General features: G+C 47.6%; 2 protein-coding genes across 2 annotated transcripts in view; one reads left to right on the forward strand and one right to left on the reverse strand.

Moving 5' to 3' along the window:
- Positions 1-3,568, forward strand: part of LOC112116574 (homeobox protein NANOG-like) — a 4,945-nt gene extending 1,377 nt beyond the window's left edge. Inside the window, exons 2-4 of the mRNA XM_024214164.2 lie at positions 311-585; positions 2,353-2,442; positions 3,206-3,568. Of these exons, the coding sequence (XP_024069932.2) occupies positions 311-585; positions 2,353-2,442; positions 3,206-3,568 (728 nt within the window). The remainder of the gene's footprint in view (positions 1-310; positions 586-2,352; positions 2,443-3,205) is intronic.
- Positions 3,569-8,951: 5,383 nt separating this feature from the next.
- LOC112116575 (homeobox protein NANOG-like) lies at positions 8,952-13,023 on the reverse strand. The gene is made up of 4 exons (XM_024214165.2): positions 12,843-13,023; positions 10,805-11,073; positions 9,889-9,978; positions 8,952-9,356 (listed from the first exon to the last, which is right to left on the reverse strand). The coding sequence occupies exons 1-4, from the start codon at positions 13,021-13,023 to the stop codon at positions 8,952-8,954; spliced, it is 945 nt and encodes a 314-aa protein (XP_024069933.1).
- Positions 13,024-14,506: the final 1,483 nt, after the last annotated feature.

The following is a 14,506-nucleotide window of genomic DNA, read 5'->3' on the forward strand; positions in this document are numbered from 1 at the left end:
TAGGTCTCAAAGTGCTCTGCAGAAGGACAAGCTGTAGAGGACTTGTAGGGATGAACCTCCCACCTAGGGTGTCACTGTGCGGCTTAATCTGGCCACTCACAACGACACTGGCATCAGGGATACATATCAGATTCTTTTGCTGCAAAAGGCGCAGATCCTCAGAGCTTGCACTAAAGGAGAATCTCCTTTGCTGCTAGCAGTATATGGCTTATGTCACACAGAGAAGCAGTTCTGATCTCACCCAGCAGAGGGTTGTGTGTGTGTGTGTACACACATATGTGGGCTCATTACATATCCCCTTTGTCTTTAGATCTCTCCCCTGCTTCCTCCAGCTCTGGGAATTTCAGCCACTTCACACCAGATTCGGCCACCAGCCCCCAGACAGAATCCTCGTCCCCCCAGCCTGCGTCCAAGCCTCAGAAGAATGGGAAGGAAAGAGAGGGAGGGATGAAGAAGGCCAAGATCCGTACAGCCTTCTCCAAGGAGCAGCTGCAAACCCTGCACCAGCGGTTCCAGAGCCAGAAATACCTCAGCCCCCAACAGATCCGGGAACTGGCTGCAGTTCTGGGGCTCACTTACAAGCAGGTGAATGGCGAGAGCATAGAGTGTTTGCCTTGTAATGGCTGAGCTGCACCTGAATGTCACTTACTGCAAGAGGAGCAGTGAAATTAAAGTGGGGGGTGATTAGCACAGAACAGGGGCAAAGGTGTAGATTACAATACTTGTATTTATGTCCTATAGTTATCCTCAGAGTAAGTATAGGACATTGCTGTGACAGAGCAAGCTCCATACACACCCATATAACTGTCCCCCTCCACCTCCCAAATGTGCCTCAGTCCTTCCCCAGAAAAACCCTTCTTGGAGGGGAGGGGAAATTTCAGCAGGGAGATGTTTCTAGCCCTCCTGGTTTCAGAGAAAAGCTTGAAAATAGCTAACATGAGGAGGCCAAGCAAGCAAGCGAGCGAGCAAGCGAGACCTTTTGTTAAAATCTGGCTTAAAAAAATCACAACTCTCATGATTTTCAGGGCCCGATTCGTGATTTTTGAATGCCAGGAATTGGCAGCGCCGTGACGCCATGATCTGTGGTGTGGTTGTGCAGTAAGTGGGTTACCATAGTTACCTGCACTTTGTGCTCTTCAGCAGTTCCCAGTCCTCTGCTGGAAGCAGTTCCAGGCACTGGTGAATTGCACCATAAGGCTCTGAGTGGCCTGGTATGGATTAATTCACAAATCATTTCCTCCCCACCCCCTCCCCAATACTCCCATGCAGCATCTGCAATAAGCTGGGACGCTGCTGTGAGCTCTCCCCAGGGCTGAACTCCTCCCTCCGACCTGTCTGCCCGCACCAGTGCAAAGATCTGCTGCTTGGAATAGCTTGACACAAGGCATCATGCAGGTGCTGCAAGCGCCACACACAACTGCCATCCCTGCAGATTTATGAGCATCACTTGTGCCACCGCTACAATGCCTGAGATGAAATCGCTAGCCCAGGCCCAGCTGAACTGGTGCTGTCTATAATGGTCTCTCCCTAGTGTGGATGAGAAACTGCAAGCATTGTAGCTGCCGTGGTTCAGCCATTCTTCCTAACCCTATCCCACAATGCCGTGCATTTGGATATTTATTATCCAAAAGAAAGAGTTGGGCACTCTGGGCTTGGTGTCTCAGGTATCCCAGGATACACTGGGACAACAAACACAAACACATGCCCCACCTACCCACCCCCAAACCGGTTTTGTCAGAAACAGGACAGGTGAGACAACCAGCTATTTGCTGCAATCAACATCCTTGCAGGGCTCCCTATTAGTGCAGACACAGCCCTAGGGGACTTGGCTTTGGAATTTGCCCCCATCAGGGATCTTGATTTTGGGGACTGATAGAATGCAGGGCAGGCCTTCTGCCCTCCCTACACCCCCACAAACACACGTTTCCTTAATTTTGGTCTGTAATCAGGAGGGATTTAATCCATTCTATGGGTGGGACCATAAAGACTGTTGGGTTTGATTTGTGCCAGTTGCTGGCCACACTCATTCATTTTTCACAACTGTAATGTGCCTACATGTCACAATGATGGGCAGAATGTGGACAATGTAGGCGCTGGGGTCAGAGATCCACCAACACAATTTGCATAGGCCACTAAACAGGCATCTGATGTTGAACTGGGGCCAGATTGTAACCAGCAACCACTCAGATGCTTTATAATCCACTCCCTGATTCCCTGAGCCCTCCAGTCACCCCACCCCGACCCAAGAGGCTTATTGTAATCGGTGAGTCAGAGGTGAAAAATGTCTTAGCCCATTCCCTATTCCCCCCTGACTATCCATTCCCCCGGGAACCTTCTGACCCCTCACTGCAGGTTAAGACCTGGTTCCAGAACCGAAGGATGAAGTTGAAGAGATGCCAGAAGTACAACCTGTGGTCGGAGCGGGCTCAGTGCCTCACGCAGGTAAGGGTATTCCACAGAAAGGGGACCAAGACCATTGGTCTAGAAAGCCCAGTGTCCTGCCTTCTCCCATAGCCCAGTGGTATAATCCCTCTCACTTCCACTAGGGCGGCAGGATTTGGGGGGCAGCATTTTGCCGTCCTTGGCGGAAATTCTGCTCCGGGTCTTTGGCGGATATTTGGCGGCGGGTCCTTCACTCGCTCCAGGACCCGCCACCGAAGTGCCCCGAAGACACGGAGTGGAAGGACCCTCGCCACCGAAGACCCCAGGCCCCCTGAGTGCTCAGGCGCCAATCCTGTTCCCTCTGCTATCCCATTTCCTGCTGTACTGGATCAGTACCATGGTCCCGCTAGTTTGGTAACCTGCCTCTGCCATACCCAGTCATGCCAAAGATCCATCCTGCCTGCCTTCTGCTGTTCTGGTCTATTTAGCCCACTGCTGTGCCTCCTGCCCTAAGGCACAAATGGTAGCTAGTTTGGTGTCCCCCAGCCAACCAGGGCAATGGTCCAGCTAGTGTTAGTAGCTCTCCTCCTGTTCTACCGGATCAGGCTAATGGTGAGTCTGGCCTCATGCCGCAGAGAATGGCCTCACATCTCCCATATCACCTCATATCAGACCTATGAAGTACATTTCTTCTTGTCCCTCCCCACCTCCTCCTGCCTCATGGATACGCCTGGAAGCAAAAGGATTGATAGCCCTTATACATTTTAGCCCAGGGAGTGCCAGTAGAGATGCAATTGGTTTTGATTCCTGTTCTCTCTTTCAGACTGGGTTCCAGCCCAGCGGGTACCTGGAAGTGCACCCCAAATTCCACCAGAGCTATCCGATCAGCGCTGCTGGAAACATCCAAGCTGGGGGCAACCCCCGTCAGAACTACTCAGCAGGGCAGAACCCATACGCATTCATAGCCAATGAGGAGGGGGGGGTCTTCGGCAAAGGTGGGACCACCTGTAGCGTCCAACAGACAGTGGGATTCATTGCCCAGCACAAAGTAGACTTTTATCCTGGCTTCCCTGGGACCATGGAATACACTGGCGCAAAGACAGGAGATGGCTATAGCTTCCACCATGCCTCAGCCACTGTGGCACCTTTTCCGGGCACTGCTGGCCACCATCTGTACCACCCCTAAGCAGGGTTAATGCAGAGGGCCCAAAGCAATTGTTACTGAATCTCTTCCTTTCCCTGCATCTCTCACGCTGTCTCCTACTTGGTAGTTACACAACTCTGTCCCTATCTTACATTCAGACACATGGGCTCACTCACACTCACCCAAACTCTCATGCAGTCACTAACAAAACACACACACACACACACACACATGTTGGTGTACCCACACATTTACCCTACAGGGAAACTGAGTATCTTTCTAAAAAATATGATCTGGCTCAATCACAAGATATGTGCTTGCTACAAGAATCACTAGGTGAACTTCTCTGGCCTGTAGTATGCAGGAGGTCAGATTAGCTGATCATATTAGTCCCTTCTAGCCTTTAAATCTATGACCCTATTTAGGCTGTTTATACTAAACCTTGCTGTGTCTACTGTTGATGAAGTCTAGAAATCCAAGGTGCTTTTATTATTGCAAATAAAATAAAAGGTGATTTTTTTCTCCCATAAAATATCTCTATTTCTCTTTATTTAACACATTGGACAAACTGCAGGACACTGCAACATGTGAAAACACAGAAACACCATGTAAGAAATAGAAAAGCATGTCTAACATTGGATTCAGAGTAGCAGCTGTGTTAGTCTGTATCCGCAAAAACAGGAGTACTTGTGGCACCTTAGAGACTAACAAATTTATTAGAGCATAAGCTTTCGTGGGCTACAGCCCACTTCTTCGGATGCTTTTGTGGGCTACAGCCCACGAAAGCTTATGCTCTAATAAATTTGTTAGTCTCTAAGGTAACATTGGATTATTATTGATTTGTATTACCATGGTACTGTAAGAAGCTTCCCACCAATGCTAACACTGGTTCAGAAGTTTGCACCATTTTCGGGGCAGGCCTGCTCTGAGCAATATTAGATGACACTGGGGCCAGTTTAAGGAGCATGGTCACATGCCTAGAGTACCAGCTCCTGGTCATGTGACTTACATCAGAATCTCATGGAGGGAGGGGTGGTTTTGGCCTCTTTATTTAAAAAACACAAAGCAATAGCTCTGAGAGGCGTGACCTGCCCTGTTCATCTCAGTGGGGTGTTAACTCCACTGGTCTGGGAGTTAGCACTACCCCAACAGAGGACTATTGAGGGACAAAAGGTGTGTTGCTTAACTGTATTAGTTTATGATTGAAAAGCTCCATTAAAATGCAGATTAACATGTTTGAAGCTGGGTTACAAATTAAACTAACTCAATTGAGCTAACACCTTTAAAAAACAAACGAACAAAAAAAACCCAACATCCTCTGCCATCTCCACTCCAAGCTGGGGATGGGGCTGCAAGCAAGGGTTGCCACCTGACCAGGTTTTCCAGCAATTGTCCTTTAAGTGAGGTAGCTGCCTCAGAAAATCCATAAGGGTACTCAGTTCACACTGCTCTCTAGTTTTATGCGCTCAGGCTTTGTTGTGGGCTCTAGGACACAACTACTGTGCAACCTCGATTAAGGATCTGTCTACACTAGAAATGCTGCAGCTGTGCCACTGTAGCATAGACACTACAGCGATAGGTGTTCTTCCGGTGCAATAGCAAATCCACCTCTGTGAGAGGTGGTAGCTAGGTCAACAGGAAAATTCCTCCATCAACCTATTGCCTACATTGGGGCTTGAGCTGGTTTAACTGCATCACAGAGGGCATGAAATTTTTTCCACAGCCCTGAGTGAGGTAGTTAAGCCAACCTAACTTCAGGTTAGTGTAGATCAGGCCTTTGTCATTTTACCCCTCCCATGCCTTGGTTCCCCGTTTGGTGAAATGGAGAGAATGATGCTTATTTACCACACATATATTCTGAGGTGCAATTCATCCATATTTGCAAAGTGCTTTGAGATCTTTGGCGAGAAAGGCAAAGCATGTAACCCTGCTAAACTCTTAATGGCTAACCCACAAAAATCACCAAGGCACTAGTTATAATTAGCCCATTATTATTGTTTGGTATTTATAGCACTCATCCCAACGGTGAGTCATGTCAGGGGTGAGGGCATGGGGATGGGGGAGGAGGGAAGCAGAGGATTTCAGTTTTCCTGGGTTGTCACCTATCTGGTACCTTTATGGTACAGCATTCAATTTGCGTAGGGAAATGAAAACACAAATTGCAGTTCTCTTGAAGGTTGCCAAGCAACTGATTCTACATTCCACTTCTAGAGCCCACACTTTACAGTCTAGCTACAAGGCCTCTGCGTCTGCAGACATCCACATGGAGACAATGATGGTACAGAGCAAGCAGGACAATTCCTGTAATGCTGCAGGGCTAGTGTTGAGCCAGAGAAGAGAAACCAGAGAGACTGAAAGCACAGAACCTCCCCCCCATACCACCACAGTGCATGTCTGAACTGGGGAGCAGAGCACAGGGGGAGTGGGAAAGCAGGGGAGCACATGTAATGCATCAGCACGTTCACCTTGAACTGAATAATGGGCACGGTTCCCAGTTCTTTATAGTATATTCAAAACTATAACTGTGATTTGTAAAAAGGGCTTCCTGGTCCTGCTTGCAGGCAAGGGGTTTCTGTAGGGAAGCAACTGGACTTTCAGCAGCACCCTGCAGACAGTCGACAGTAAGGTGGGGTGGGTGAATGATGCCTGTTTTGGGGAACAGCCTGCTTTGTCTGGTTTTTGGGTTTTGTGTGTGTTAAAAGTCTGGATTTTAAGAATTAAAGTAGTGTGACTTTCCAACCTTCCTGAAAGATGTTATGTTCTTAATGATTTTTTTTATATCCCATGAACATAACATTCTTGTATTGAGCTGCATGAATCAAGAGATTACCCAGTTTTGTTTTTATAAGTTTCTAGCCCTCATGGTTGCAGAGAAAAATCTGGAAAACAGGAAGTGAATTCAACCTAAAGGCTCAGAAGCCAGCAAAGAAAAAGCACCCAAACATTTACTGTTTTTTAAATTCTCATGATATTTAAACTCTTGGGGTTGGCAAGACTCAATGCTTTTTCCTCGTCTCTGTAGGTGAAGTTGTCCCCATAAAGCACTTTTCATCCTTCAGGATGAAAGAAAGTGAAGTTATGACATCACTGAATTGACACTCCATTAAAATAAATCCAGTTTATTTTTCCATTCAAATGTAAAACACGAGTTTATAAAAACATTAGGTAGAAACAAAAAAAAAATGATAAAACAGACGCAGCATAACAAAACACAAGTTAAATTGCATTGCAAGTAAAAAGTATTTTTTTAAAAACAAATGGGAAAAATAATATACCCAGCAATCCATGATAGTAAACATTTATCTGCTTTGCATTAAAAATGTAAGTAGGACAAAGTCCTTGTGCAGATGTTAAGATAGCATTGAGATAAAAATCATACATTAACAACAAAAACTACATCAACTACCAACAATACCTGCTATTCAAACTAAACAAATCTTTAACATATCATTCATTTTTCACTATTGATGCTGTTTGTTTACTTTTTTGCACTTTGGCTTGGGACAGTGGAACTAGTTTGTTTCACTTCCTTTTTTGAGTCAGTTTTACAAGCTGCAAGTTGTGCATGACCTTAAGTTCCACAGCACTGCAGGGGACAATTTAGTTTTTTAAAACCTGTTTTTATTGAAATTTAAAAGACATGTATGAAAACAATTGTATTTATATCAAGTTGGGGTTTGGCTTTTTAATTCCCACCTCTCACTTTCTCCCTGCCTCTCATGCTTAAACATTGAGTCCAGGAGAAGCTGACAGTGTCCCACTTTAAACAAAAAAATAGAGAAGTAATCTAATTAGCCTGTGGCAATGTCTCCCCAAGGAAAGTGAGGGAAGCCCCATTAACAGAGTCACTTAAAACTAGAATTGGAGAAGAACAGTAGGGAAGCAATCCTGCACTGGCCCTGGGAGAATGGGATAGATAGGATCTAATGGGCTTATCCACCATCTCTAATTTCTAGGTTAAGTGATCTAAGCATCAGGTTTGAAATAACTAGAATATTTTTGCCTGGCTGCCACCCTCTACCCCAGAGTGGCCTCATTCCAGGGGTGCTGTGTTTGTAATTTGTGAAGTGCTATGGGATCCTTCATGTACAGATACATGAGCTATTATTATTACTACTATAAGAGAATCAGATGGATACCTGAGGACATCAGTTGCTCTCACAGCGCTGATGACTTGCGATGCCACAGCCAGGGTCATGTTGGGCTGGGAGCCTGCCGGCAGAGTAGAGCAGGGGAGATGTGGAAGGAGAGCCGTTAGAATGAAATGGACTGACACGCATAAAGAAGTTAGCCACTTTGTAAACACTACAGGTAATTTTCTTGGATTAGGATATTAACCTAACCCACCACATTTGCTTACTTTGTACTTTCTCCATCTTTCTCCCTCTTCCATCCCTCCCTTTTTCCTTCCTCTACTCCTCTTTCTCAATCTCCTTTCTCTCTTTTCCTTAATTAGACAATGAATTGAAATTAAAATCTGAATTCCATTCACCCCTGTGGTGGTCCAGATGCTTAGCTGGTGCAAATGGTGATGTCAATGAAGCTATGCTGATTTGCACCAGCTGAGGATTGGGCAGTCTCTTGTCACTGTTTGGTAGATATTCAGGTCCTAATTAAAAAGGGATTGCAGTTATTTACGGATCATAGTAAATCTGAGATTTTTTTAAGATTATAGACGATCAATTCTAGCCCCTGGTCAGGGCTGGAGAGAGTCCCCTGTTGAAGGATGTATTAGATGTTTAAATGTTAGGGAAGTTGGCTGGTGGAGGGAGGGAACACAGAAAGGGGGGGAATTTCATGTTGCATAATCAGGAACATTTTCTAACAGTGAGGGGTCTGCTGAAGGGTGGAAGAATCTTATCCAGAGAAAACCCCATGCTTGGTTTTGTTTATTTTTTTACAGTGCAAATATTTGTAATTAAAAATATTATAAAGTAAGCACTGTACACTTTGTATTCTGTGTTGTAATTGAAATCAGTTAATTTCAAACAAGGACTGGACCAAGCCCTGGAAAGGATCTACAGAGGGGATACTGCTGTACTGGGGACACTAGGGTAGGGAAAGGACTCACTGGTGTAGACTCTGTCGTCTCCAATTCCAACATTCACACACTTCCTTGCATGAACCTGGCTTTCCACACACATACAGAGCCTATTCCTGGAGCCAGCCAGGGTCAATATGAGGAAAGCCAACTTCAGAGCCATGCAGCACACCTCTTGAGTAAGACACAGACAGGTGCCTCGTAAAGAAGAGAAGGAGAGAGAGATCCCAACCATCCTGCAAGGTGCCAAGCCCCTCCACTGGAGTCAATGGGAGCTGGGGGACGCCACACATCTCAGGAGTCAGGATCAGGGCCCTAAAGAACTGAGAGGCTGGATAACAGAAACGGAAGAAAGAGTGGGAGAGGGAAAGAAAAAGGATAGGCCTAAGAGTTATAGTTGCTTTGCGTCCCTTGAGGGTGCCATGCTGGCTGGTACTGCTGGCACCCAGCCGTGCCCGGGAAGGACGTCGCATTGACAGAGGCATTCTGGAAGTGGTAGCCATCTTCTGTCTCCACGCTGGCATAATCCATGTTCGCCGGGAAGCCATGATAAAAGTTCATCTTTTGCTGGCTGAAGAAGCCCATTGCCTGCTGGGCGCTGCAGGCTCCCCCGGCCTTCCCAAAGAACCCCTCCTCCTCGATAGCCACGAAGGGATACAGGCTCTGGCTACTCCCATAGGTCTGGCTGCTACCATAGCTCTGATGCACATTGGTCACAGTCTGGATGTTCCTGCTGGCACTAACTGGACAACCCTGGTGATAACTGGGGTTCAAATCCAGGTAACCTGCCTGATGAAATCCATTGAGAGAGAGAGAAGGCGGTTCAATACAGGTACAAGCAAACAGTACCGAGGCTCCAATAGCACAAACCAGGAGATTATAAACTCTTTGGGGCAGGGACTGCCTTTTCTTTATATATATCTCCAGTGCACAATGGGGCCCTAGGATCTATGCACTACCACAATACAAGTAACAATATCCTAGAGGTGAAAGACTCCCTACCCCATCCCCTGCTCCTCCTGGGTTGACTGGATTGCAACTGGTGTCCATATGCCATTCTCTAATCCAACCAGTGCCCCGACCTGAGATCCTAGAAGTGGAAAGTTCTGCTCCCCTTCCCCCAGATCCATTCAATCCTCAATGTAGGCTTAAATTACATGATACAGTAAACAGAGAATGAATGAATGCTGTACTGGAAACACTGAGCAAGGGCTGGTTACTAAGCCCATGAGCATCCCATATTAACTGGATAGCAAACATGTACATTAGATAGATATTATAGGTCCCCTTGGTAACTGCCCATAATGAAACCTCTTCTTACTTGGGATAGGCATGTCCCTTTTTCCATCCACTGAGTTTCCTTCTGGCATCGTTTAAACTTCATCCGTTGGTTTTGAAACCATGTTTTTACCTAGAGATGATAGGGGTAGGAGATAGGGCATAAAAATCCCTTTTTAGACAGAGCTCACAAAATATTTTTTAGACAATACATAAAAGGATTGCTTCATCCAGCATTGAAATGCAGCCACCTCTGGGCTGGAACATGGCAGGCCATAGCAATTATATACAACAATTTAGGAAGTGAAGAGCACCACTATATCCAGCTGAGAATGGGAGAATTTAGGAAGGTAAAATATAATTACAGTCACTGGGACAGACACCCCTACTGCAAATTACCACAGGTTCTTTCATGATCACAAATAGTCAGAACCTCCATTTTTGTATGAAAGATGGGTCAGTCCTAAATTAGAGTCACCCACACCACTTTCTGCAGCACAGCACCCAGCAGGATGACACTATAACACTAGTGTCAGTACTGAGAGTAGAGAGTACACCTAAGTCGCCCATACTTTCTCTGCAGTACAGCACAGCACCCCCTGCCTTCATGCTGGGGCAATGGGGTCAGCAGTGGCTCCAAGAGCCTAGTGAATGTTACTTATAGAACAAGAAGGAACTGACTCTTCATTGCCTGCCCCTCGTTTAGTCTTGAACACCTGCGCAAAGTGGATGGATAATCCTAGGTGAGCAAGAGGAGAATTCTGACAGGGGTAGCATTTCACAGCCTCCTTGCACAGATGTAAATTACAACAGAAGAGAGGAGACAGTGGGGAATCTGACCTTGCCTTGGAGATCCTCCCATTGAAAAACTGACCATGTTTGTAAGAACACCTCAAATAAGGGATGCAGCCCAGCCACTAGGATGCCAACACTCTACAGAACCAGATCTCAGTGTTCACCTGCTTGTAAGTGAGCCCCAGGGCTGAGCCCAGTTCCCGAATCTGCTGGGGGCTGAGGTATTTCTGGCTCTGGAATCGCTGGTGCAGGGTTTGCAGCTGCTCCTGGGAGAAGGCCGTGCGGCTCTTGGCCTTCTTCACCCCTCCCCCGCTTTCCACCCCACCCACCCGGATCGCAGGATGTGGGGATGGGGGCTCCGTGTTGGGGCTGGTGGCTGAGTCCGGGGTGTACCGCATGCGTGTTCCCGAGCTGGAGGAAGCTGGAGAGAGCTCTAGGGAGGAAGAAAGGAAAGTGGCACGTTAAGGGTGCCTGCAGTGTGACAGAAGTCAGTCCCTAAGGGATACCGATTTGCTTTTGGACGGTGCCTTATCTCAGTGCTCTGGAAACATGCCTATTGCATTTAACGGCAAAGGGTCACGCGACTTAGTGGGGTGTCTCAACCTAGCTGTGTGCCCACACCGCACAAACAGCAGCGAACGGGGAGCAAATGAACCAGGAAAACTGAAGCGCTCTCTGCCGACGCCTGGGGGGTTCCCGGCACTGCGGCCTCTAGGGTTAAACAAGCCACCGCGGCGCCAGCTGCTAAAATTCATATTAGAAATAAATACTGGGGCTGGAGCCAGAGCAAGGCAGGGGAAAAACGTGCCCTAAGTAGTAACACTACGGATCAGCCAGGAAAGCAAGATGCACCGTACAGAGCAATTCCCCATTGGCCCCGGGTGGTAAATTGTCTCCTGAGGGCTGGGAACACCATGAATTCGCTCCTTTCTCCCCGGTGTTGTCCGTGGGACAGGCACGGGGGGGAGGGAGCGGTGTGATCCGAAGGAGCCCCGGGAGTCTGCATGCGCCTTGGGAATCCACAAGAGCCAGACACCAGCTGCATGAAAGACTCATCAGCACCTTCGCAGCCTGGCTCGGCGCCGGGAGCTCTGTGCCACCCCCGCTAGAGACACCACCAAGGAGCTACCTGTCCCCCACCCAGCCTTGGGAGCCGATCCCTGTGCAGAGATCGCACCCCTCATACCCCCTACGCGGGCCCTTTTGCCTCCTCCCAGGAAGGGAGCAAGGGCTGATTTGGTCCAGAAGTGGAGCCAGGACAATGGTTAGAGCCTTCCTCCCTTCCGGGTCGGGGTCACCGCGGTGCCCTGGCGTCTTGCCCGCGTCCCGAGACCTCGACCCCTGCCCCACCACCTGGAGGGGGGGTTATTGCTACTTCTCAATGCGCCCCCCCCCCCGGGCTCTCCCGCCCGGTTAGTCACAGGCGGGGTCAGGGCGCCCCCGCTTCGCATGGCTGGGAGCTTGCAACGGGCACGCTGCGGCCTGTTGCGGACTGGAATTGGTCCAAGCAGGACCGCCCGGTGCCCGTGCTGCAAATGGCCGGGACCAGGCGAGAGGGGCCGGGGGCGAGGAGAAGCGGAATGGCCGGGGCTGGTTTCCCTTCCCGGGCCAGACATGCACCAGTCCCCATCGGAAAGCGGGTCCCTCCCAAGCCCCCGCAAACCCTCGCCCGGCTTCTCTGTGAACAGCCCCCGCAACCCCACACAACTCGGATTTAAACATGTCTCGCTTCCCCCCACTGAAGGTAGCGGCAGCGTTGGCATTTAGCGTCCAGGAAGTAGGATCAGGCCCTTAGCAAGAGCCTCCCAACCACGTGTCCAAACGGCCCTGGACACCGACCTCTTTCTAGTTCTGCTCTGGTTCTGTTCCGAGGGGCGTCCGCCCTCCCGCACCAACTTGCTGCCAGGCAGGACTGGTTATTGCACCTAGGAGTGGGTGCTTAAGCCCCCCCTGAAATATCCTCTAAGCTAGTTTGGGTCGATCTTCCCCCAGATCAGACAGCGTTTAGGACTCCCTCTTACTCCCTAAGAAACAAGGTAGCAGCGTCTTTTGGGGAGAGGGGGAGGTCACTTGGCTATGGAGGAAAGCTATTGAGATGAGCTCTCCCACACCCGCCCCTTGTTGAGTCATTTCAGACAGCAAGATTGATAATAATAATCACTTTTCTTGGTGTTTACTTCAGTCATCCCAAAGTTGGCCTACCTGGGTTATGGAGGGTCTTCTCCTCTGGCTCTGGGACCGGGACATCAGCATCTGCTGCCTCTTTGTGGGGGACATTGTCCATCTCCCCTGGGCAGTTCCAATAGTAGTCTCCATACCTTATTCCAGTTCCTACCCCGGCTGGGTAAGGCTGGTAGGGGGGCATTGCCAGGTGGGCACTCATGGATGTTTGTGTTTGGGGAATATTACCCCAAAATAAAACCCTAATCTCAGAGAAGACAAGGTGGAGATGGAGAGGGGCAGACTCTATCAGACAAACACACAAACAGATGCCCATAGAGTGGGGGTAGATTTATGCCCTTCCTAACTTTGCCTTGATTAGAGAGAATTTTCAAGGCCATTGTCATGTTAAAAGTAAGTTGATTGGAGGGGAGTGGCTATGGATTGGGAGGAGGAAGAGTACAGAAGGGCCCGAAGGGGATGGGGGGTGGAGTGAAAAAAATGAGAGCTCAATTTGGATAGTTTACAAACACCGTTTGCAAAACTTAATTGTAAAAACGGATACCCCAAAGTCTGTTCAGCCCTGCTGTGTCAGAGCTGTAATGTGTACAGTTGCTATGATTCAGAGATTTATGATCTATTGCATGGGCATGCTAGAGATACAGAGCTGTATGTATACATACCTAGGTATGTTAATAATTATATCAACAGCAGATGAGTTACATGGATGGATAATTAAGACAGATAATCAATAAGAGAGACAATTATTGATTCCCTTTCCTCTGATGTGTAATGTATTATTAAATAAAAGTGAGGTAGACAGGCCATTAAATGGCCAGCACTCTGCAACAGACTTGCTCAGATTGGCAGAAAGGTGCCTAAAATTTGGCTATCCTTTATGCAGAGTGGAAATATTTTAATATTCAAGGAAGGGTAACTACATAATTTCCTTCTCATTTTAGCAATGGGTACTAGGTCTGGCATTATTTCCACTAATAAGTCAATGATAACCCTCCCCCCACCCTTGACTTCAGTGTCAGGATCAGGTCCTTTTTGAGTATACATTTTGGAAGCATAGGGAGGCACCCCCTGCTAGTGCATACAGCCCCCTCTTTTCCCAATGCAGAGTTAACTCAGACCCAGAGTTTCCCCCTGGGGCATGAGGAAAGCATGTTTGTCTGCACTGCAGATTTAAAAACAGGTCTATAATTGCAAAAAGTTAAGCACTCAGCCTCCTTGCAAATTAATGCAATAATATTTTAGAGTTTTTTCCCTCTCTGCCAGTTACCTAATATATGAATTGTGCGGAGGTGAGTTCAAAGCAGAGCAGATTTGCTCAGTTGATGTACTTTTTGGTATTATCAAAATTCCCAGGATTGGATTTAGAGGGAGGCAATATGTGTAGATCCACCTTGCACTTCTTACTCCTTTTCATGCCTTTTGGTGGACTGTTTCCACTCATTTTTCAAACCTGTTCCCTAATTTTTGCTCTTTAAAAAAACAACAACCTTGTTTATCATGTTCTCTCCTCCCTCTCTTTTTCTCCCCCCAACCCCAGTGCAAAAAAAAAAATCCCCTTAAAAATACATTTCCAAACACCTTCAAAGTGCAAACAAAATTGCATTAATGTATAAAAGCGTTAAATAAAGCTTAATTTGGGGGCCTTAGCTTTGAAGGTTAAGAATACTTATTTTATTTTGGAGTGG

The sequence above is a fragment of the Terrapene carolina genome, unplaced genomic scaffold (genome assembly GCF_002925995.2).
Source record: "Terrapene carolina triunguis isolate 2854851 unplaced genomic scaffold, T_m_triunguis-2.0 Scaffold112, whole genome shotgun sequence".
NCBI lineage: Eukaryota > Metazoa > Chordata > Testudines > Emydidae > Terrapene > Terrapene triunguis.